At 47.4% G+C, this 25,119-nt stretch overlaps 1 protein-coding gene across 4 annotated transcripts in view; it reads right to left on the bottom strand.

Moving 5' to 3' along the window:
* Positions 1 to 18,231: 18,231 nt before the first annotated feature.
* BCL11A (BAF chromatin remodeling complex subunit BCL11A) overlaps positions 18,232 to 25,119 on the bottom strand; it is a 78,891-nt gene continuing 72,003 nt past the window's right edge. For all 4 annotated transcript variants that reach the window (XM_030489684.1, XM_030489686.1, XM_030489678.1 and 1 more), the window contains exon 4: positions 18,232 to 22,983. Coding sequence is in view for 2 of the 4 variants with exons in the window: in XM_030489686.1 (XP_030345546.1) it covers positions 22,882 to 22,983 (102 nt within the window). In the remaining 2 variants the exon portion in view is untranslated. The remainder of the gene's footprint in view (positions 22,984 to 25,119) is intronic.

Genomic DNA, 25,119 nt, shown 5'->3' with positions numbered 1-25,119 from the left:
TTCCACACAGGCCAGCTGCTATAAACTGAATATCCTCCCTTCCTGGTGATCACAAGCAAATTGAAATGGATCACCTGGAAAATCATTTTTCAGAGCAACATTGTCTCCATGAAAAGCCCTGTAATACTGGAACCACATTCTTACAGTACTTTGAAAGAAATAGAAGAAAAAGTTTCAGAAAAGCACCTCTGTCACATCTCAGGGTTGTTTTTTTCTTCTCACCTTCTTTTTTGTCTAATTACAGCCTTTCTGCATCTCACCTGCATGTTTTTGTAGGTTCTGGCTTCTAATTTCATTGAATCCTCCGCACTTGCAGAGCTGGAGCAAAGCCCACTAAAGCCAGCAGAAAGATTTTCATCCATTTCAGGAGGATTTAGATCAGGACCTCGGTGCATAATCTTTACACAAACACAAATGGAGAGGTACCGTCATAGCTATGTGAAGACTCTCATCAGGCCTCCAAGTCCACCCAAGATAGACCTCTTGGAGAAAGGCAAACATCAGCTCTGAAGGGGGTTGTCCCAGGCTGAGCTGCAGGCATCAAGCTCAGGCATCAAGGGGTGAATGCAAGATATCCTTCTCCCAGCAAAACCCAGGTCTCAGCTCTGTAACTCAGTTAACTGTTAGCAGCAACAGTGGTATCCCATAATCAATAAGTCCATTGGACATGGGACTGAAAGACAACCAGGATGTTCTGTACACCTGAGAGATGTTTCATGCGCAAAGGCTTTGTACAGAGCAGAATTGAAATAAGCACTGCAAAAGTGAAAGGTAGCATATAGTTCACTACAGACTCAAACCAAGCATATCTCTAACTACTGACATCAAATCACCCCTTTAAAGAGTCTCTACCACACTCCCCAGTCTATGAAAGCTGCAGCTGGGATCAGGATTGACCACTTGACACATCATTTAAATGGGCAGAAGCATCCTTGTGCACCAGGACCCACGTACAAGCTCCAACCAGTGCTTCTAAGGCCATAGGAGACCTCAGACAAGGTCTTCTACGATGCACAAAGTATTCTCAGATGAAGGCAGTTTCTACCTGCTGCTGGACTATGGGGAGATGGTCGTCCTTTCACTGCCCTTGCTTGTACATTAGGAAGGAGGGATGCCCATTGGAAGCCTTGAGGGGATTTTCCTTTCCCTGCTGAAAACTTAAAAGCCTGAAGGGCAGCAGGGAAAAGAGCAGTGGGTCTGCTTTCTGAAAAGTGCTTCTGGAAGGAAAAAAGAAAGAAAGAAAGAAAATCTGAATTATCCTAGAGCTTTCCTCTAAAAGGGCACGAGAGCACAGGCAACCCATGGAAAGCAGGTAGAACTTTGCACACAGCAAGGCTCGAAATCACCATGCCCATGAAGATGCTGCAAAGGAGTACAAACTTGTCAGAGGGCAAAGCTCTAGACTCAACTGATCCCCTCCCACATGTACCTGGCTTTTAGCTTTATCCTTCAGAGCCAGCAGGTTTGGACCACTAAAGTTCAGGCTGTGCCTCAGGTCACACGGGCAGGCAAGGCAGCTCAGGGAAGGTCTGATCCTGGCCTCTTGGCAAGGGAGCCCATCAGCTCTCCCTTGCAATAGAGTTGCAACCATCAAGACCCCCACCATGAAACAGCATGTGTGCCAAACCTTGCTTACAGCACCTGAAAAGTCTGTAAGTACTCATCCTAGACACAAAGAAGTTGCTTGACTTAGTAAACAGTAGGTTGCAAGCACCCAATTCACCTCTGGTGCAAGAGCTCAAGCCCAGGTGTTGGAAATAACCATATGCAAAGAAAGCCCACACGTAACATGGCAGGGCCATGTAATAGCCCTGTGGCAGACTGGTGCCCCCCATGCAGACACTTGTCTCAGGCAGGATTGGGATTCTGCCCCAAAACTCTGGCTGCAGGTACCTCCACACCTGTTGCAACACAAGGCAGCACTTACGCCAACGTGGCCCCGTGAAGACTCATACCTCCAGACTTTCACACAGCAGACGGTTGCTAGCCAAGCCATAAACCTCTTTAAAAAGCCATAGAGCTTCACAAAAGCCTTCTCTTAATAGATTATTTGCACCAGCCCTGCAGTTTCAGCAAGCAATATACTGTCATAAAACCCATTCTCATGCTATTTCAAAACTCCTCATCAACACTCGCCGCTGCCCTGTTCTGATTTTATTTGCCACGTTACCCGAACAAGAAGGGTACGTTCCAGTTGCACAAAATGCAAACGGGGAGCCCTGGGCTATTTTACCACCCACACAGTTAATTACACCTTCAACAGCCAGCGGAGGGTTGGGTGTAGAGGATCCAAGCCCTCCTGTGGCTAGCAGAGACACGAAGACCGGCTGGCACCAGGATGCACGTCCCACCAGCGCCCTGTATCACAAGCTGGGAGAGACACGAGTTGATTTTTACCAATGGGGTGTTCATAAGCCTTAACGGAATTTCATTCCCTTCCCCCCCACCCCAAGCTCCCACACACCTAGGCTATTGTTTTTGTTTGTGCATAGATTACTTTGACACTAATTTGGCACATGGAATAAAATTTTTAAGCTTGTGCTGTCAACAAGCTGAAAGTGCGCAAACTTACTTCAGATTTCGAGTACCACTCAGTTATAACCAGGTTTTGTGATCTGACCATTTGCTCACCACATTCCTCTTCCCTTCCCAAGATGCTTCCAGATGAACTTTTCTCTTTTGCCAACCCTACTATGCTTAAAGCAAAAGCAATGCCTTCCATAGAGAAAATACATAATCACTGGCTTGCTACAAACCTCTATTTATGGTACTTCTAGGGTCTGGTTTCAGTGGTCAGTTCCCTTCCACTCGAGTCTGCTTTTTCCAAGTTATTGTTCTCCCAATCATTCATCTCAATCTCCAAGAAATTACCCTTTGTGTTTTCTGTACAGAAATCTCATTCTAAAGGAAGGTCAATGTGCCTGCACAGTTTTCTTAAGCTACGAATGTGGAGGGCACAGAAGAATTAAGAAAAATATAACCCTTCTAAATAAAGAAGAGCCTACTTTATTAGCTGCTAATTGAGAACTACACGGCTCTTCATACTGAACATTTATTTCTAATGTTGTGGGGAATACAGGCATAAAAAAGCCTTGTCAGCTTGGTCTTTTAAAAAAGAAAATAGTAATGCAGCTGCATTCCACATACATAATAATGTAAGGAAAACACAGTATGAAGTTATCCTGAACTTTTTTCTTGGCTGCTTGCCACTACTTACTGAGGTTCACATGCACTTGCTGTCATTGGGCTTGCCCTCTCTGGGCTTGGGGAGTGGTGGGAAGAGATGATAGGAGAAAACGTTGTCAGCTACCATAAGTCTATAATTGACTGACACAGCCACTTACTGAGCGTTACTGCTCTAAGAGGAGTGTTCAAGGTAAATTGGGCTGCTTAGAGTAACCTAAACCACAGGTTATTCACCATTAGGATTTCCCCATCTTCTTTGCCCCCAGCAGAGCTGAAGCTCCAGCAGAAAATGCTCCATCCAAACAGGTTGTCTCATGCCATGGACACCCAGACTTGTGGCATAGCAGGAAAAGGGACAAACTCATCTGTGTGGGAATAGACGTGCAGGTCCCTAGGAAACATCCAAAGAAACAGCACAGAGAAAAAGACCATGGTCTTATGGACATCACTGGGACATTTGCCACCATGGTTTCACTCCTAGAGTTTATCCCCCACAAAGATGAGACAAGCCAACTGCTTTAAGGCCCTCAAGATTTATATGCCCAACACACTTTTATCCCCCAACTAACAGGAAAAGTGACTTTTTGGGCTGGAAATAGGCACTGCAGCCTTTGCCAAAACCACTTCCAGATTTGTACAAGCAGGCTCCCAGTGCTGAAGGCAACAGGTCCCCATCACAGGCTACGTCCATTGGCATTGAAGTTGAGGAAAGTTTTACCATTATGAATCAACTTTACACTTCTCTTCAAGAGTTACTACTTAAATAACATGAGGCTATATGGGGAAAAATTAGGTTTTTTTTTTTTTACTGGATGTCTAGAAACAGGCTTTCATGTACTGGTTTGACCATCTAATTGCCAGCTTATCTCTTCAACTTTATGATTCACCTCAAGGGAGATCAACACCCAAAATATTACTTCAGCTCCTGAAGTTTCAGTTAGGCATCCAGCCAAGCACGATCCAATTTGAGCAGAGCACTTGAAACACCATGCCTACCTATATTTTGGATGTGTTAATAACAAGCTACAATAAGCATAAATCTGATGGAATGAACTCAGATTTAAATGTAATGTTTTATGAAGTTATAAAAAAAATATCTGAAGAAATCTTATTTCTTGGGGCGATTCCCCCAGCTCAGCATAGCACCAAGAGAAAGTAATTCATCCCAATTGAGTTGGGACTCAGCCACAAAGTCTTGAAACAGATCCAGATATGCTCCCCTCCTTCTTCAGGGGTGATAAAATATGGGGGTTTACTTTGACCTAGGAGAGAAGAAGGGGCAGAGGTAGCATTCAGACACAGGTTTGCATCTCAGCCCCCTCCATGAGAAGGATGAGGTGTTTGTATGGGGACCACTGGTCCTTAGCCACCACTCAAGCTGCCTCGTGGACCACTCTCCGGGCTAATACATATACTCTCGTGCCACGCGTTAATAAAACACAAGAAGTAATGCTTTCTCAGACCTCTAGATATTTTACTTCATCTCGGTATCAGTTTACAGCCACCATAAATCAAGCAGTTCCCCCTCCATCCTTTCCTAATGTTTTATAAACTGCAGAAAGTTGGAGTCTTTTTTTGGCCCAACAGCCTACGTATCCTATAATAAATGCCTCTCCTAATGTTGCTTTATTTTGTCAATATTGCTAGACTTCTTAATGGGACTCTAAGCTCCTGACTAACAAAATATATTATCTGTCATATTCTGTATTTATTTTTACTGCTAGGAACAATGATGCTCTATCATGACCAGCGCGGGGTAACGGAGGTCAGAGCCCATTAATTGAAAGAACACATGGGCTGACCAGGCAGTCCCATACCCTGAGGGATAACCAGCACCCACAGCCACTGCTTTTTGGGGTTGTGATGTACCCCTGTAAGAGGGGCTCAAACAAGTGACACCCATTTCTCCCTGGTGGGAAACAGCACCCAAAGGATATTATGCAGCATGTTATGGATGAGTTTTGGGGAAAGGCAAAAAGAAAAATCTCCAGCCAGGGTAGCACAAGGTTGGCTTGCCTTCAGGAAACGCCTGGTTGTATGCAGCAGCTGTGGTGCGAGTAGTACAACAAATTCACTTACTGAATGACAACAGCTTTATTGGCAAGCCAATTCAATTAAAGCCACTGCAACCAACAAAGTCGCAGACAGCGCTCGCCGCATAACGAATATGGAATCATGCCTACGTTTCCCCAAGTGCCCTCAGCCCTCCCTGTCCCTCTGCATGAGAGGGAAAGGGATGAATGAATTAGGCTCAGATGATGGTAATTAATGGCTTGGCTGTCAGAGAGGCATTTTGTCGGCCCAGCAGTTGAAAGCTCCATATTATAGATAAAGTCCCAGCACTGCCCAGCCAGGGTAACCCGCCTCCCAGAATGGTGGGAGCAGGAGCAGGGGGAGTGCTGCTGGTTTGCATTGATCAACGTTGCACAGTATTGATAGGTAAATAATATGTTCATTTTTCATTTTCACAAAACATATCCTTCAGGCTACGGTTACGGGAGCTCTGACATGAGCTTATTAAGAAAAAAAGTATCCTTAATGCTGGGCTAAACACAAAACAAATATTCTTATAAAATATACATAAGAATTCATTTTAGCCTTTGGTAAAATAGATAAAACCTGGAATTCTTTTTGTTGTTGTTACACTAGAACTTTGCTTTCTAAGGCAACATTCCATTTGAGACCTCCCCGTGCACACATGCATGGGACTGATTTTCTGCTGTTGCTGAAATTATTCAGGATTTGTTGCCTTCTGCAGCATGACAAGTAATTAATTGGTGCTGCCCAGGTAAAAGGGTGCTGTTCTCCCCAAAGTTTCGGTGAGGGAAGAATGAAGACTTAGGCCTAAGCTCTCAAAATGTCTCACAAGACTTCTCTCATTAACTTTTTTATGAATAACAAAAAAAAGGAAGAAGGTACTGAAAGCTTCTGGGCAAAACCCTGTTACACCAAAGCCACAGGAAGTTTCAGTAACACAGTGGTGGAGGGATCAGACCATAACCCAAACCTGAGCACTCATGGGCACATGGCAAACCAGGTCAAGCACCCCATCTTGAGCAAGCCAGCTTTGCTCCTGGCTGGTGGTATCCTACATGTACCCCAGGTAGGGTATCACCCCACTGGAGTGCTACTATTGCAGCATCCCCCTTGCTGCAAAGGGCAACTAGACACCGTTAATTTTAGTTTCTCTTTCTGTGGAAAGAAGAAAGACTTTATAGATGCCCTTTCTTGCTCTCCTTTCCCCATCCTCACTTCCCAAGACCCAATGTTAGCTCTGAGGTGCTAAGAGTTAAATACAGCCCTAAACCCCATGTCCCTTTTTAACTTGGAGTGGAGGCAAATTGAATTCAAAGCAGCAACCAGGAAGCTCAGGGTGTTTCTGGGCCTTTTTTCAAGTTTTGAGTTATGAAATCAAATCTCTTTTCGGAGCACGCCAGTGTAATTGCCTGGCTGCTTTCCGTGTCAAAGTGACCAATACTTTCTGCGCCTCTGGGAATGTAAAACTGAAGAAAACATCACTCATTTGGACATTCATTATGTGACTCGTTATTGTACATTAAACATTTGTATCCTTAAAATAATGGCCTCACTATTACCAGCCACAAGATTCCCACTTCTCGGTTTAGTTCAAAGATGAGGGCACTGCCGGAGCTCCAGCAAGGTGACACCCAACACTTAGAGGACCATACTACAGTGAAAAATAGTTCTGGTTTTGTTTGTGTCACAGAAAACATACGCCTTTTCATTTCCAGACAGCATTTCAATATTCATTAAGGAGTAGACTAATGGCACAGTCCTTAATCGCTCAAACAAGAACTGATGAGAGCAGCTCAGGGTCCGCAGGAGTCAAGGATGACATTTTAATGGATAAGTCTTTATCTTGCAATCCTTGCTGCTGGAGTTACTCAAAAGCTAAAGCCAGCTACCCCATGGGGATGCAAGGGGTGAGGAAGGAGCAGCCAAAATAATTTCAACACTAGAACACTACCAAGCTCACGCCTCAGGCTACCACTGGGCAATGGCAAGACCACGATGGATGAAGCCGGGCTGGACTGGTTGTATGTATAGCGGGACAGACACCTAACAGTGCAAAGTCACGCCATCCCGGTCAGTGACTCATTGCCTGGGAGATGCAATCCTCAAACAAGCTTTCATGAGGTTGCCACCAGGCATTTTCAAACCAGTCCAGCCAGTTGTAGTGTGGGTTTGCCAAAAAACGAACAAAGCTGACCTTTGCTAGGGTTTTCAGAGGGGAGGAGAGTGGTTTGTGAGGAGGATAGGCCAGGGCTGTGATGTCTTCAAGTACAAGATGATAGAACACCACCAAGGGAGGGGAATGGACCATGAAGACTGGTGGTGTTTGGAGACAGACCCTTGTGTTCCAAGGGACCTGAGTTGAGCTCAGCACCATGCAGACCCCAGACATGCTGGTACTGAGTAAGCCTGCTCCAGTGCTTCTGTGATGGGGGAAAAGGAAGAAAAGGTTTCCTTGGGCTGCGTCTCCTGCCTGAAGCCAAGCCCAGGGAGGAGGGGAAGGGAATAAAAGGACCTGGGGCCAGAGGAACTGGTCTGACTTTGGTGCAGGACCAGCACCCGTTGCACTTTCTTCCATCCACTCCTGTTATAGGCAGGACCCACTGTGGGGTCCCCCAGCTCCAAATCCTTCCCACCTCTCTCCAGCCCTACCTTACCACTTGCAGAACTGCAGAGGGAGGTTATTTTATTAGCAAAATCCAGCAGTTCGACACGATATCTTCTCCAGCCACCACATTTGCTTCTGCAAGGTCCCCTGCTACTTCCCCAAGCTAAAGAGGAATTAACCCATCATGGTTTCATCCCTGACTCACCAGCAAGGGTGATGCTAGTCACAGTACAAAGCTGTTCATTAGAGAGGTTGAAAATCCCCTGCCTTTGAGAACTTACAAGAGATGTTGATGTCCCCAATATATTTGTGTATATATATCTGTATTATATATATAGTTTTACTATTTTCATTAATTTCACAGAGCTTAGAGACCTCCAATGAGCTTCAGGCCCCTAAGATAAACCTGCCAGCAATCTGAAGTTTTCTGCCCACTGCAGCACTAAAGTACAGCCCTTCCCAAAAAAGTGAATTATCAAGTACAGGGAAAAAAAAAGTATTTCTGCCAGGATAACGGAGCAATTCATCTTCTCACAATGAACACACCAGCACAGACCATGCCTCCAGCTCTAGAGGTATGTCTTCAAAGCAACACTAGCCAATCCTGCACACTCGTAAGACCCAATGTGTTTCTCTTGCACAGAGGGTTAAGCTGAGCCCAGAGTGCCAGGGAGTTACAGAGGCTTTCCAAAAAATCTAATGCCTAATCCATGCTAAGCTTTCCTGTCCCCATGGCAAACATGGAAGAAAGACGGTGAGATATAATGTATACTGCAGATACCATACTGTGGGCATGGGGAGATAACACATATTTGCAAAGAGCTACAATCTTAAAGAGGTGAATACTTTAAAGACCAGCAGTAGAAAACTGCATATGGATACCACTCACCTGCCACATGGAGAGGATCTCCCAGCAAATATCCAGTCTTCCTCATTCGGAGCAACCCACAGTGGTCACATAGATGAGCAAGTTGAGATGAGATGCCACCTGAGGCTCAGCATGGTGCGCGAGCGAAGCTCAATAGGAAGCACCTTGTGAAAGTCTCTATCCTCTGTAAGCTAGGTGAGAACGTCCTCTCTTCTCTCCCAAAGCAACACAGGTTTGCTCCCCCGTATGCAGTGTGCACTGGGTATCTTCATGATCTGGTCTGTGCTTCTGAGCACAGACCTTGCACAGCCCCAAAGGCTTTTTGAGTCCAGAGATGCTTTCCTGAGCCAGCCATACTCAAATGAACGCCACAGGCATTGCCTCCCAGGTCCAAAGAAACAAAGCCAGCTGAGATGCAAGCACAAGGCTGCAGTGGCCAGAGCAGACCCCGAGCGAAGGCTGGTATCGTAGTGCTACTGGGTGGCACTGGGACTCCTCAAACTCACAGGGGACCCACTAAGACGTCCAAAGAACATAAAGGAAAACCCCAAAACACATAAGCCTCTCACCATAGAAGCACAACCTGCTGCTTGGACTTCCAGGCTCAGCTCCAGCCCTTTACTCCTAAACCTGCTGTCAGCCCATGCCTTTATCAGCTACCTCATCAGCTACCTCTTAGGCCTCTGTAACTAGGAACAGCTGGAAGAGCAGTGGGCTGGGTGCCCCCATCTGTGTGTGATTAGAGAATGGCCACAGCGGAAGGCCATTCCCATCCCTGGCCAAGCAAGGCAGCCTTGGATGTTTTCTGAGCAGTATAAGAGGGTTAATGGGCCAGGTTTCTGAATGGTAAAGGATGTAGCCTTGTCTCCTCCATCCTCTCCATCTCTGTCCCCATCCCCAGCTGCTCCCTGGCTGGCTCCTGGCCCTGGTCCATCCTCTGACCATGCCTGGGGCTGTCAGTGGAGCCTGTGACCTGCAGCCAGCTCTGCCCACCTGGGTTAGACCCTATGGGACAGTGCTCTGTAAGTGAAGTCACAGCAAGAGCACGTATCACCCTTGATCATGCCCCATTGCGGAGCAGCTCCAATCTCACTGACGCTCTCCTAATGGAGAGAGTATGCTCCAGTGTCTCAAGTTTCTCAGTTAAAATCACCCATGGGTTGTTGTCTTTTGGGGATATGAGCTCTCTTTTTCCTACTGAAGGTGACTGCATTGTAAAGGCAACAGTCCTTGTCTTCATACCCAGTAGAAACTTGTCTGTGATACTAATAAAGCTCTGCAACGCATGGACTCCAGTCAAGCAGCAGGGAGGGCAAACTCCTTCAATCCAGAATTTACATCATTTTCACCAAGGACTTGTTTAATCCATCAGCATTGATTTTCCTGATAAATCATCTGACCAAGCGTCACAGAGATATAACCTGCTGCACATGAACCAGTGCATCAAAGTCATGAAAGGCAGGTGAATTGGGAGCTGTGATCTCTTTTAACTCACTGGGAGTCCTGTGGTACGGCACTTTCTTGTGCAACCACCAGGTTTCAACAGTGTGAGATTTCAGTGGAAGGTCACCAAAAAGCCCTCATCACCCACCTCTTAGTATAAGAGATCTGCCCTGGCTTCACTTAGGAGAAAGGGGACGTCCCACATTGTTTCAGGGCGGCTTTTCTTTGTCCTCCCCTCGCTTGGCTCATGGGTTTCTCCCCACACCCGTCCACAGCCCATGGACCCAGTGTATAATTATATATTAACTAAACATCCTCACTTCTTCTAAAAACGAAAATATACACCATACGTATGCTTTAATCGGAGCTTAAAAGGATTCAGGGTCCAGGACTCTGAAATTGTAGGAGATATTTATGCATTTGCTAAACTAAAACTCCCTGGCCTTTTAGCAACCATGTAAAGAGAGGGGGTTAAAAGGGCGGAATGAAAAGGCATGCTGAGGAAAAGTTATTCTTTTTCCATTGGGCTCGTGTGTGTGCCAAATTATCCCTTAATGTAAATTCTCCTGCACTTTTACTTAAACAATATTGGTAACCACAGCTCAGCACTGTTCCTCTCCCCCAGGTTTGGCAGGGGGCTGGTTTTGTGAGGCTGATGGTTAACCATCACGGGATGAACATCCACAGGGCAGAGCTGAAATACCCCAGTAATTAACTATGGGTTAATCATATTTACCCCAGCTCTGTTGTTCCAAGATTCTCAGACAAAGGCCAAATTCAAGAAAACTTAAAAAGAAACAGATCTTCAGAGCTGATTTATTAGTAATGCAATTAGGATGAGGGAGAGAATCTAATTACCAAGTACTCTCACTTGTCCGTCGCCCCCCCCACCTGATTTAAAGAGGAACCTCTCAATGCAATAACTACTTTCTGGTTTACTTTACTTCTTGGCATGGCAGTTGGTGAAGCAGCTTCAGTGTTTTCTCAGCTGCATTTTTATGTCAATACTAAGAATGGGATGAAATGGTTCGGACATGTCAAAGGAGGGGAAAAAAAAGTAATACTGATTGAGGCACTAACGTGAAAAAACACCCCCCAAAATATTTCAGAGGAGCTAAAAATGCACCTGAGGCTGCAATGTGATTGAGGAGAGGCCAGAAGAACAGGTCATGCATGTGGCTGTCCCTCCGCTTCCCAGAAGCGCACGTAGGAAAGTGCTGATGGAGTGCCAGGACGGTTTGCCCTCGGGTCTATCCCATGCAGATACATAATTACCATGGGAACCAGCGGCATAAAACCTTGCATTTAGCCCACACAAGGTCTGTAATCTGCAGCAGACGGGGTATCAGAGGTGCAGCCGGGCTTGGCTCTGGGTGCACAATAGTCAGGCTATAAGCCCTGCATTGACAGAGCTGGAGCTGCAGTGATTATTGCACATTAAATAATAATAATAACACAAACGTAAAGCATCTCTCACATGCAAGTGGCTGCTCAGCTGTAGATCTTCACAGACACTCCAAACTCCCACAGCAAGGACCTCAACCAGTACGACAGCATGTCCACCCATTGCAAAAATTCTTGCAATTCAGAGCAGGATAGCGTGTGCATCTTTAATTACTGCTTATTGTTTATCTCTCCATGAGCCTCAGAGCTCCGAGTCTTGAAATGCTTAGATGTGTGTTACAGTGTGTGGCAGCTCCATCGCTCTCGTTCTGTTAATCCTATTCTTCCAAGTTTGGTAATACATATGTAAGTGTGAGACATTTCCCATCACTAATGCACCCATGAGGAGGGAAGGAACGGGAATGCATTGGTGGTCCCAGATGGGAGTGAAGGAATTGACCTCTTTGGAGATGGGGAGAAGTTTGGGGAGTGCGGAGAAGGATAGAAAAGATGCTGAGCAGAAGTACAGGATGGGATGCAGGTGATTGCTAAATGTGCATCTCTGATAGCCCAAACCCTTCCTCACTTACCTGCTGGGTGAAGGCAGAGCCTGATGCTGCTTGCGGGGAAACTAAAAGGAGAAAGGAAAAAAATCCCAACAATATGCAAGAAGACACCTTAAAAGCATTCCCACAGCCCTTTGCCAATCCACCTAAATCCTGACCTGGAAGGAAACACCCCACCTTGTCCCAGGCTCCCGTGAGTCATGCCGAAACCTGCCAACAATGCAGGGAGAAGGGCCCCGGCAGAGGGGCTCCTGGTGGAGGGAAGAGCATGTCCAAGCCAGGGACATCAGCAAAGATCATCCCCTTCGTGGCTGCACCTTCCTGTGTGGGGAGGATTCACTTCCACCTTCTCAGTGCAGTGCAGGAAACATTAAAATTAAAAATATTATTAAAATAAATCCTGTAGCATCAAGCACTTCCATGAATCCCACTGATTTTTGAGGCAGACGCTGCTCTTTCTCTCTCCTTAAACACACCCCAGTGCAAGTCAGTCCCTGGTCCCATGGCTGGAGCATCAGGGCAGGTATAAAAATCAGACCTTGCATCATCCTCATGGGAAGATATAAGGGAGGTGTGAAGAGAAGCACCTCTGGAAAGACAGCTGGCCCCTAGCAGGACCACACTCTTCCATAGAAATATCATCACTGTGGCTGGATATGCCCAGGAGCCCCCGGCCACCCAACCCACTGTGGTAGGCACACAGCTGGGAGGGAGCACCCATAAGCAGGTACAGGCCAGCTCCTTGTGCTGCTTGTAAATCAGTAATTCACTGTTGCTCAACTTATTATCCCCAACCACTTCGAGCACACATAGGAAGGACACTCCAGCCTCATCCATCCGCATGGTAGCTACTGAAAAGCCACCACCAAGCCAGACAATGACCCACTTCTGGAGTGATGGCAAACCAGAGGTCAGGCATCACTCCATCCTGGAGCAAAGCGTTCCTCCTTGCAGAGCATCCTGGTGATGGACCAGCCCAGCTCCTGCAACAGCCAGCCCTTTGCTGGTGCTGATCCTGGAGCCTCTCTAGGCTTTGGTGGTGCAAACATCAGCTTGCAAAGGATGAGTGTGCGAGACAAATACATCACTTGCTCCCAAAAGCTGGAGAATTTCTGAGGTTAAAGGTGGAGGCTGGATAAGGGCACCACATTCCCAGCCTCTGCAACCCAGGCACAATGGCTGGCTGGGGGTTTTATTGGGATTTTTTCTTTTGGCTTTTGTTAGTTCGGTTGGGTTATTTTGCTTAGGTTCTTTTTCAAGCAAGGTGCTGTGTGATATTAAACCCTATTCCCAAACACCACTAGAGCTACACATGGGCACAGACCTGCATTTAACCTCCCAGGGAGCTTTTACAGTCACTTTCATAACTCATTCACCATCAGGGTTTTGCTTTCCCGATGCATCAGCCCCTTATCTCTGCCCGGCTGCAGGAGAGCGAATCTGGCCTGGGATGCAGAAACACGTTTGTTACTTCCTACGCCATAATTGCAAACCACAAGGAAGAACATCCTTCCTCATTTTGGGGCTAAAAAGCTACGAAACCACAACTGCCTTACCAATGGTAATAGCAGGGAGCAGGAGGATATCCCCTGTGCAGATGTTCGCCCTGCCACCCGCACTGTGGTTTTGCACAGAGAAGCTGGGGCACCCGATAAAGCATCAGGGACAGAAGGATTTACGAGGCTCCTATTCCTAAATCAAGGGGAGGGGGAGGTTTAGGGTCTGGGAAATGGTGTGGAAAGCACCAGCAGTGAGAGATTATCACCAGGGTTCGGCCATGAGCTGTGCATCGTCCTGATATTTACCCTCCACCTTCCCACAAAGTTCACTTTGTGAATGAGGACTGAAATTCTCCACCTGCCTCTGCAGCAGGGTGTTTTTTGGCTGTGTGTGTGGTGCTCTGGGTGTTCCTATGTGGATTCAGGAGGGGGAAAAACACTCATTTTAGATATTAGTGTGAATGTCCCATCCCTGGCATGGTTCAACGCCAGGTTGAATGGGGCCTTGAGCAATCTGGTCTGGTGGAAGGTGAATGGACCCGTGGCAGTAGGTTCGAACTGGATGATCTTAAAGTCCTTTCCAACCCAAACCATTCTGTGATTCTATATCCACAGGAGGCTTACCCTGGTATGGCCAACTCTATCCAAAAAGGTTGTTTTGTTTGATTTTTGGGGTGGGTTTTTTGTTTTAATAGGTGTTTAATACTACGCACAACAAGTATTGAGCCCCCCTCGGCAGCACCTGGCCAGCACAGCCCCCCATCAGGGATCAGCTGAATGACAGCCCCATAAATACTTCCAGCCTAACTAACCTATGGCCCCATACAGCTGCCTGGCCAGTCCACTAACCCTGTTACTTGCTGAATTTATGAGTCTTAAACAAGATAAAAAGAAGGGAATACTGGATTTATTTTCTTTTTAAAAAGAAAACTCAAAGAAAGGAGTCTATATTTCTAAGGGTTCAGCCAGCCCAGAGACTGACAGCAGCTACTACCTACCACTATTTTATGGTCTTTGCTGGCTGTGTGGATCCGTGCAGCTTTAAAAGCAGCAATATTCCCTGTAAACAGTAGTTTGGGAGGGAAAAAAAGTAAGTATTCAATTGGCAGAAAGGGGATAGGGAGGTAGCCTTGGGATGAGAAACAGGCTTCATTGCACAGCTCAGACCTGGTACAAGCACAGCCGATGTGGTCCAGCTGCAGACTGGGGTTTCCCTCAGCCCATTATCCCAACCTTGGGAAAACCCTGTTATCTCGTGCCCCAAACCCCAGGCAGCAGCTGCAATGTGGGAATGGAGCCGGACCCAAAAGTCAAGCTGCAGCCCCCATCCCAGTTTTCATCTCCATAATTGGAGAGATGCTCTACAACTCCCCAAAACAAATAAAACCACCTAATCCCTGCATTTCAAATGAACGTATTTACCTGTTCTCCCTATTTTAGTCAACCCTTGACCTCACGCATTGTATAGGAGAGCTGTATAATGCCTGCCTGAAAAACAATCTTTCAGGGCAGGGGTTTTGTTTTACCTTCTACATTTGAAAGGACAATCCCAGCCTCCCAGTGATGGCTCCAGCACAGGCAGCTGAACCAGGCCTTTTGTCTTTAAGGATGCGAATTAAGGGTACCACCTTTTCTTTGCTTTTTTGAAGAAATCTTGACCTTCTAACCCTAAAGCTGGATGAAGAGTGGACTGAACACTGAGGCTTTCTCCCTTTTATCCCCGCTGTCGCCACCTTGTTTGCCACATCCTTCTCATGGCTCCAGACTTTAAGCTCCTGCATCTCACAAACAGTGAGGGCAAAGGCAGCGATGATGCCATCTTCTGTCTTCAGAGGGAGGGGGTAAAATATAAAGGAATTCGAGAAGGCTCTGGGAAACAAGAAACGGCCAGAAAGGAAACAAACTTGGAAAACATGGTGAAGCCTCAAATCACTCCCGGTGTGATTTGGTGCCTCAAGCAAAGCACCCAAAAGCCCTGTGGTCCGCTCACCAGACTGTATGCTGTCTATAACCCATAACCAACACCACTGTGGGCATCACAGCAGCCCAGCTACACCCCAAAAGGAGATGCAACACCAAGGTCAGGGAGCAGGTTACCAAGAAAGTAAAAAAATGCTTCTCCTTGACCCACAGGGAACCAATGTCAGCACCGAGATGCTGACCAGAGATGCTGGGGGACCCAGCCAGTCACTCCGGAGATGAAACACTTCAATCCTAGGGCAGTTTCTGACCCCAATTACACCTTTGGAAACCCACCATGATGCTGCTGGCTTTAGCTGTGGTCTCCCCGTCTGAATCCAGTGTGAACACATGCTCTCCAACCCATGATGAGCACCATGATAAGGTGCCCCTTCTGACACACACACACCATCGCTCAGCATCCTCAACTCTGCCTTCAGTAGCTTCTTCGTGGCCTGACTTACTTTCTTCTTGGGTTTCTTTAAGTACACAGCACAAAAAACCACACACAGGCCAACTTCAGAGATATTCCCACTAGAAAAATTAAATACTCATAATGCTTTCTTAAAGTGAATTGGGTCCCTTAATTTGCATCTTATAATAAGGATGTTATCATACTGGTTTATGGCTCAGCTCTTTAGTTTCTATCTCTCAGGGGCTAGATTTCCCCTCATGAGTTCAATAGATGTCTGTGAACTAATGTAATTTTTTAAAAGGCTTTTCTCCTGTATTAACATTACAACCTTTATGAGTTAAAGGTTTTACTTGCCCAAGTGCAGGGCGTGTTGGTGTTTGAGAGCCAGGCACCGTCCTTGCCAGCGCGGCCACAAAAGATGCTGCAACCTGGGGTTAATCCTGGGCAGCGGGTGGAAACCTTCCTCACACCAAGCCGAGCTCTCCAGCGTCCTCCAGCTCTTACATTTAGCTTAATTATAAAACATTGTCACTCGAATATTAAAATAATGTTTAATACACAGAAGGGAATAAGCCAGTCCGGAAAAATGCATAATTTCCTCATGCCTGCCCTGCTACTCGCATGCAATGAGCTCTGATCTTTTCCACCCTTTCTCCTGACTGCCTCTTACAGCAATACTGGGAATACGCTTCCAAGAGCCTTTAAAAAGCATTGAAATCCAGGGAGGCTTTCCCCATCTCCACGCTTCCTCATGGTGCCCATCCTCAGGAGGCAGAGCAGGGCTGGGGTGGGATTCATCCTCTTGTCCCCTTCCAGCCCCGCATCCGTACGGCAGCACCAGGGTGTCCGGGAGAGGAAAACAGCAACAACTTGACTTAAATCCCAGAGGACGTTTTTAAACTTGCCCAAATTAGGGCCCAGGGGCGGATGCTCAGTGTTTCAAAACAGCCAGTCTCCGAGGTGCTCAAACACGCCACGGGTAGGAGCGATGTCGAAAATGCCAGCCCCTGCTTTAACATACCCTGGGATCATTCGTCACCTCCACACCTTATTTTATATTGCCAGGCTCTGCTTTAAATAAGCTGGGTTTTTTTTTTCCCCTCCCCTTTAATCACTACAGCTGCAGAAGGTGCTATCTCTTCAGCAGGGAGAGAGGAAAGGAAAATAAAGAGGAAACCAGTTGAAACGGGATTTTTAGGCAGCAAAAAAAGCCAACAGAAGCAGCCAGGTGCAAAGCAGCTCCCAAAGGGATGTTGCTTCCCCAAAGCATCCAAATGGAAAAGCTGAACCCCAGGGGAGCATGCCAGGGAAAAGGTCAGTTGGAAGGAGAATATAAAAGAATAAGTTTATCCATAGAGGAATTAGGGGCTCAGGGGTGGCTGGGGGGAGCAGGGCAGGCAGAGCCCACACTGCCTCAGTTGAGGCTTTTCCAGAGATAAGCCATGGGATAAGGCCTGCCAGAGGACAACCTCGGCCATAGGGAAGGCGACCAAAGCCTCACAGCCATCAGGCACTGCTCACCAATGAAGGGCTGTCAGAGGAGGTCAGGCAAAGGACAGACACTCACATAGAGAAGAAAATACAGGTTTATTTAGAGCTCCGTCCTCAACTCCCAAAGCATCCCAGGTTTGCAAGGGCACAGCTATTTAAAGAGTGATGGGGCATCCCCATAGGCGCTACAAGCTCTGCTACAGATGCTCAAGAAGCAAGTTCACAGCCCCACTTTCTGCTGCCTGCAGGTGTGTTTCACAGGAGGCCCTTGGCCACCAGCATCTTCACCCAACCTCTTGTGATGGATGGGGTACAGACCCAGAGAAACCCCACGGAAAGGGTTAAGCAGCCTGTGGATGCTCTTCCCATGCGCTTACCACATGGAGCAGCTTTGCTCACAACTGGGAAGCATTAAAGGTTTAGCATGGGCTGGTGCAGGTGGTACAGCTTTTGGCTGCAAGCTCTGATGCATTCATCTGGACAAGCTCTGGGGCTCTTCTGCCAGCCCATAGGGACAAGCTGGAGAGAGGCCACCTCTTGCCAAGGGGCCCCTGTCTCTGGGGCCAGCCCCTCATCAGCTCCATGGGCTTGGGCAGGGGTCTTATTGCTCCATCTAGGCCATATCATTGAGGAAAAACTCATCTTGCCTGAGCATTTGAGGAGGTTAAGCTTAGCAACAGCCATGCTGGGGGAGGAGGAAAGGCCCCAAAGTATTGCCTTTTTCATGCCATTTAAATTAAGATGTTGTAAAACGTGAAAATAACTTGAAAGGCAGTAGCCCTGTTTTATTAATAGCAAGTATTTATTAGCCTCCTTGATTTACAGTATGTTTCTGAAAGTCATCAGTCCATCACATTCTTCAGCACGGGGGCTGAGTTGTTTTGCTTGGTCAACACAATATGGAATATAGATCTGAATATGAGAAGCCAAATACAACCTTCATTTTGCATGCACATATCCCACCAACGGGAGGCCCGTAAATGAATCCTGTATAGCCCTTAGACACATGCATTTGCAGACATTTGGGGAGGAGGTGGGAGCTTCTATACATCACCACTGGAAACCCGGAGGGTCATGGAAATTGTCAGAGAAGAGCCATCAGGGCTAGAGCAACCTCAGAAAGCATCACGACGCGCACACCCCAGCCACCAAATAAGGTGGAAACCCACCTTGTGATCTTGCTATTGGGCTTTGGCATGAAAAGCCATGTATCCACCCATCTCACTGCAGTATTTGATGCTCACACAGCACAGAGACCTCCATCTGCCCATTACCATCCCGGCTTTGATTTCTCCTTTCCCCCCTGTCCATCTGTCTGTCTGCACCGCTTCTTGCCCATCACCGCGGCACATGGGCGCCTGCCCACTGGAACCGCAGCCTAGCCGGCATTCCCCAGGGATCACATCGTGCTCATTATGGGAGGCCAGACGAAATTAAATTGGGGCCCACTGGTTCTGCCATCTGAACTTCATCACTGCTAAAGACGCAATAAAAGTAATAGCAACAACGAGCAAGCCTCTACCAGATGTGTAACTCTATCCAGTGAGATTTAGGAATGAGAGCCGTATTTTGGGTTTGGGCTTTTTTTTGGTGTGTTCCTCCCCTCCCCAGCTCCATCTTTCCTTGGTAATAATTATTTGGACCTCTGTGGAAGATGAATGTTAAGAGGGTGACTTCTAGGGGGAGAGGAGGTTCAAGGGGTGTTGGGATGGAGGAGCAACAAGGTTTTATAGACTTGAAGCATACAATTGAATGATGATGCCTAATCACACATGAAATGGTTAAATTGGGGGGAAGCAGAGACTAAAAAAGCAGCAAAGAGGCACCACTCTCATTCAGGGGGGTTATTCAGCTCACTCCTCAATAATCATTTATACTGGGATCACACGAAATATCACAGCAGAGCAAGGAGCCCTGAGAAGGCAGCTATGTTTAGCAGGTCCTCCACCTCACCACCAAATATCTGCAGGTAAAGGCTCACCCCTGGGTTTCACCAGCATCCAGGCAGCTCAAACGCACACAGCAATAGAAGAAGTGAGATGCAAACCAAAAGTACAGGGTAAACAGGAGAGTTGATAAAATAACCTCAAATAAGCCCAAGAAGGATGGTGCTTCCCTCTGCCTTTCCCCAGGGTTCAGTCACGTTGCTGCCCACCAACACCATGATGCTCCTGAGCCTAGTGGTGCTACTGGTCCCACTGGTCACTTAGTGGGACCCAACACAAAGCTGGAGTTGAAATGAAGCACAGAGGGTTGGGAATGTTGCTTGAAACCTCATTCACAAGTTTTTAGATCTGTTCTCAGATCCATTCTGGAGAGAACTTTCTCATCTTGTAAAAGCCCATGGACCAAATATATCACGAATCCAAAATACATATTATTTTGAAAGCAAAATTTAAGTTAAACTTCACAAAAGACTTGACCTTTGCTGCATTTTAGGGTCATGAAAGTGTGCTTAGAAAGAAAACACAGTACAGTCAAATCACCTTCAAGTTTGAAAGAAGCTTTGTCAACCGAAAAAAATCAAAGCTAAGCCAGCTAATTCCCAGGTATCTTGCTCATCTTAGCCCCTGGTCTGGTAAAGAAAGAGCTTTTCTTTTGTTTATTAAAAACTCCAAACTTTAGGAGCTTTGGCTTTTTATACAGACCAAACATACTTCACTTTTTAACTCTGATATGCAGACTGAGCCATTGGGAATATGCTAAAATACAAAATCCCTAGGAATATTGCCCCACTTGCACCAAAACTGCAGCAGCCAGACAGAAGGATCCTGATGACACCCCTAAGGAAAGCACACAGCATCCCAGGTTGCAGAAGGCAGTGGAAACCCTCATAGCTCCACCAAAGCCTCACACTGGGGCTGCCCTATTGCTTTGCAAGAGCCACAGCAGACCATGGACCCTGTGAGTAACAGGGGACAGGAGCCCCCCAGCACTTACAAGAGGCTCCCAACACACTCATCACATGTATTTGCAACTTTAAGGCAACACAAATTCTGCAGCTATTTTAAAGTTCTAAGAGTTGGGGGGTTTAACAACTGTATTAAAAAAATTTATACATTTTAAGGACTATCTCACTTTACCTTCAACACCTCAAAAAAGGACAAGTGTAACTTTCCCCGCCTCTGTGCTTGCATTTAGCTGTCACTGCTTCCTTGCTGTCTGCTTTTCCTGGGAGAAACAGCCTCCTTGCACTGGCTGCTGCAGGAGAGATGAGCCACAGCCGGAGAAAGCAGAGCATTTCATACCCATTCCACCAAACAGAGCGTCAAAAACACAACCAACTATCCCAGAAGCCATCCAGGAACTGAGTTTTGCCCATGCTCAGACAAAATAAGGATAAAGACCCCTAAACCTGACCAGCACACTGAGAAACCCTTCTAAAGCAGCTTCCCAGCTGCCCTTCATTACAAGCATTACAGGCCTGCTGTAGATAGGTACCAGGTGATCCCTGGCTTGCAATTTGGAGGAGAGAGCAGAGCAACCCCCCTTTGCAATTAATAACTCCATTAGCCCTGATCTGATGCAGCTGCCTGGTGCAGAGATACCCTGGGGCAGGAGCTGGGATGCCAGCAGCTAATGGGAGCAGCTAACTTCTTACTGATGGTGTGTTTGTAACCAATAGGATCCTTAATGCAACAGGATTCACCCTTCCAAGGCTCAAAAAACACCCTTATAAGCACACACAAAGGTGATAGCACAGGCTGGGATAGGAAGAACCTTTAAAAACATTTCCTAGTAGTAAAAAAGTTTAGAGTGTGTGAAAATTTTGGACCTCAAAGACCAAATTGCCTTAAGAGAAGCAGCAACAGCTCCCTTTGGGTCAAGCCAGGAGCCCAGGGAGATGGTGCATAGGCACGACTTGACCCTATAGCTGTATGTAGAGGTTGTTCTGCTGCCCACCATGGTCCCTTGGCAAGCTTTAAGGTACCAAAGTGTCTGTGCTTGTGCTATGCCCCAGCCAACATGAGAACCACAGCCTGGGGTTTTGAAAAACAAAAGAGCAACCACCACCCATTGCAAAGGCAACATCACGTTCCCTATGGCTGTTTTGCCAGGAGAGTCACCCTGACTAGGTGCCTTGCTTGGATTTTAAGAAAGGAGATGAATAAAACCAGAAGCGAGATTGAAGCTAACACACAAAGCGAATAAATCAGCCAGCCCCTCCTGTCCCATGCCTCAGCTCCATCCCACAGCCCGACCAGTGACTCTGCTCGCTACCCAGCTGGTTTCTTTCACCAAATAAGGTCCATTCCCGCTCGCCGGCACAGGCACGAGTAGCTACAGCCTATAAATCCCATCAGAGACAGCACACAAGCACACACTTAACCCATCTTCTGTTCAGCAAAGCGTTTGGGCCCTGAACCAGCAAACTCTTTGGGTGGGTGCTCAGCTCTGAGCATGGGACGAGTGCCACTGGCAAGGGGGAAAGCTGTAGAAGAGCTGGAACACCCAATGGGAGACACATGGATGCCAACCTGATGGCAGCTGCCCCTGGTACCCCAGCTTTGCATCCCCTGGCACTGACAGCATCTCCACAGCAAGTCTATCACTCCTCCCAAAACCCACCAGTTTGGCCTCGCTTCTCCTTGCACGGACACTAAAGGATGTTACAAATCCCACCAGCCCCAAAAGTACACAGTTTAACAGCAGGAATGTAACACGACATCCAGCATTCATCAAGAGGAGGTGGGCGATGCAGGAGAGGTGGGAGACCCCCAACTTCAGCATCACCAAACGCCAACGGGGGTACACCATGACTTGGGGTGCCACAGCCATAAGCCCAACGCCTGGTCTAGCTCTGTGGGACACATCTGCCCACTGCAGCCCCAGACACCAGCCCCAGCTTTCTCTCTGTAAACTCAACACTTGGATTTCCGCAGCCGATACGCAATACAAAGTCATACCAGCCGCCTGGCCCTTGTTAGCATTAAAAATTAAAGACAGAGCAAACAAAACCTAAAGCTCCAACATTTATTATGGCAATTTCCCACCCACCCACAGACCTGCGCTGGGGTTTGTTTTATTTTTAATGCATCACATCAGATGTGCCTTCCAAGAAACGGCACGTCATGGAGATAACCAACAGGCCGGGTTGTCCATGAAAGCAAGACAGTCTTTTCCAAGGGGAAAGGAGCCGGTTGAAGCCATCGATAAGCCCTTGACCTTGGTGGGTGGGTTTGCTTTTTGTTTTGATTTTAGAAAATAATAAAAGAAACAAAGAAATAACCAGAAAAAAAACCCCCAACCCCAAAGAAGTGTTGTACTCTATTACAAAATATAAATACGATAGTCTTGCAGGCAGGAGGAGCCCGGGGAGCGCTGCCTTCGGACGGGGACTTCCAAGGCTCTCCCGTAGGGATGCGGTGAGCCAGCAGGACAGAGGCCACCTCCGGACGCTGAGATGACACCGGCTGCTCGCCCCAGCTTCACCTCCTTTCAGAACTTAAGTGCTCTTGGAGTTCCATCCGAAAACTGCCAGACGTCTGGGGCTCCCTGGGCGCTGCGCCAGCCGGGGGGGTACGCCGAACCTACAGAGAGCATGGGGACAGAGGAGAGAAAGGTGTGACATGGCCCTCGGTGAGAGGCATTCGCTTATTTTACTTCTTTGTTTTTGGTCTTTTTTCGTTCTTTAATAACTAGGACACCCAACTGTGGCAAAGGGGCATGGCAGGATGGAGCCCTTCTTCCTCTCAGGCCACACTCTCGCGTCCAGCATCACTCGGCACCATGCAGGAACCACAGGGATCACTTAGGAGGAAAAACCTATGGGCTCTACTGAGATACCTGGGCTGTGCCAGGAGCTCTGTTTGGGCAAGGACTGAGCCAGCCTGTCTGAAAATTACCTCCTATTCTTTCCCAAAACCTCCGGGGCTTCCCGCAACACCCACAGTCCATCTGGGTGTCAAAGACTCTCTTAAAGCCATCGGTACTGTTAATACACCACGTGGCGGGTGGTTCATAGAGGACCTTCCCCAACTCTTTACATGTTGGATATTGCACGACATGTAAAGCAATGTGCACGCTACAGCTGCAAAGCTCAAGCTGCAAAACCCCAGCCTGCACCCAGCAAAGCATGCAGGCAACTCCATGGACTCCAGCAGCATGGAATGGGGTGCTGGGACAGCAAGTGTCCCCAGCTCTGCTCTCATGGAGAATGAGAGTGGCTGTGAGCCCCTGCTTGAGACCCATCACCAAGGACCATGCTACCACAAATAGCAGGCTAAGGGCTACACCACGGTGGTGGCGGTGATGCCACCATATCATCAGCACACCCTCAAAATCCACCTCTGCATCCCAACCAGGGAACCAGCTTCTATGGGAATTGATCCATTAAAACTAGAGTGGTTGAGGGGCTCCAAGTGAGCTGCCATTGAGACTAACAAGAAGCTCCTAGGCCAGATCTTCACTGAGTGTAAACTGGAGTGAGTGTCTCCTCCAAAGTCAAGAGCACGTGCCCAATTCCCACCCCGGGGAGGGCTTAGTGCTGTTGATGTCTGCGCCAAACACGTTTCATGCTGACATAAAAGCTGGATGAGACTTGCGAGGGAGCCAAGAGTGCCTCGGCCACCCTGGCCACAAGCAGAACCAGCACACCACCACTGCAAGCCATACATCCCACCAAGGGGCATGAAACCCAGGGGGTCCCTGAGCCTCCTGCCCCGTGCCTGGATCCCTGTGGCTTGTTTGAAACCAGCAGCCAAGGAGCAGCAGCTCTCCAGTGACTGACAAAGAGCCCTCCGGGCAGTATCGCTCTCCTGATCAATACTACAATTTGCCCATGCATCCGCCAAAAATGGTTTTCAACCTTGATAGGAGGGGGAAAAGAGAGGGAGGGAGCTAAAAGAGCAGCTGGTATCTCTTTTCTCTTTTGTACAAACTCTGCACTTAGATAAACCCCAAAACTGTATCTCGTCAGATACGCCAAAGCCTCCTGAATGTCAAGCAAAGACATGGTATCACTTATTCCTGTATTTATCTCAGCCCTTGGAAACACAATAAATACGAAACATCTGTAGTCTAAATTCTGGATACTGTTTCAGCGCCTTCATTACATTAATCATTCAATTTGGAGGAGATTAAATACTAACAGCAAAGGGGGCTGTGCCATAAGAACGCATTCCTCCTCGAAAGTGGATGGGGTTGGAGATTTTAACACTAGAGACACTGCTACCCAAATACCACTGTCATTTAGAAAGACATTTTTTTGCAAAGAGAGAAACAGGAAAGCTTATAGGTGGGTCACACCAAAGCAGCTCAAGAGCCCATGATGGGGCTGATGGGGATACACACCCCAACCCCACAAACCTCAATGGGTTTATCACGCCATTAACTCATTGCCAGTGGCAGAAAAACATCATGTTAGTGAACTCTGCTTTGGTGTTGAGGTGACAGCATGTTGTCATTCTCAAGCTACGCTCTCAGTGGCCAGCCAGTGCTCTGACAACATCTCCTACAGCAGGAGCTGCTTCTCCTGAAGCTCCTCCAAACCACCACCCCAGCCCCGTGCATGGTCACAGGGCAATGCAGCACCCAGAGGGCTCATTTAGCTCTCTGAAACCTGTAAATCAAATGCATCACTGCACAATACAGAAAAAATAATAAATAGGTGTATGCTTTCCACCTATTAAATCTCACAGCAGTGCATGGAGCCCAGATCTGCCTGG

This window comes from Strigops habroptila, chromosome 6 (assembly GCF_004027225.2).
Source record: "Strigops habroptila isolate Jane chromosome 6, bStrHab1.2.pri, whole genome shotgun sequence".
NCBI classification, from domain to species: Eukaryota; Metazoa; Chordata; class Aves; order Psittaciformes; family Psittacidae; genus Strigops; species Strigops habroptila.
This window is presented reverse-complemented; position numbering and strand designations above follow the sequence as displayed.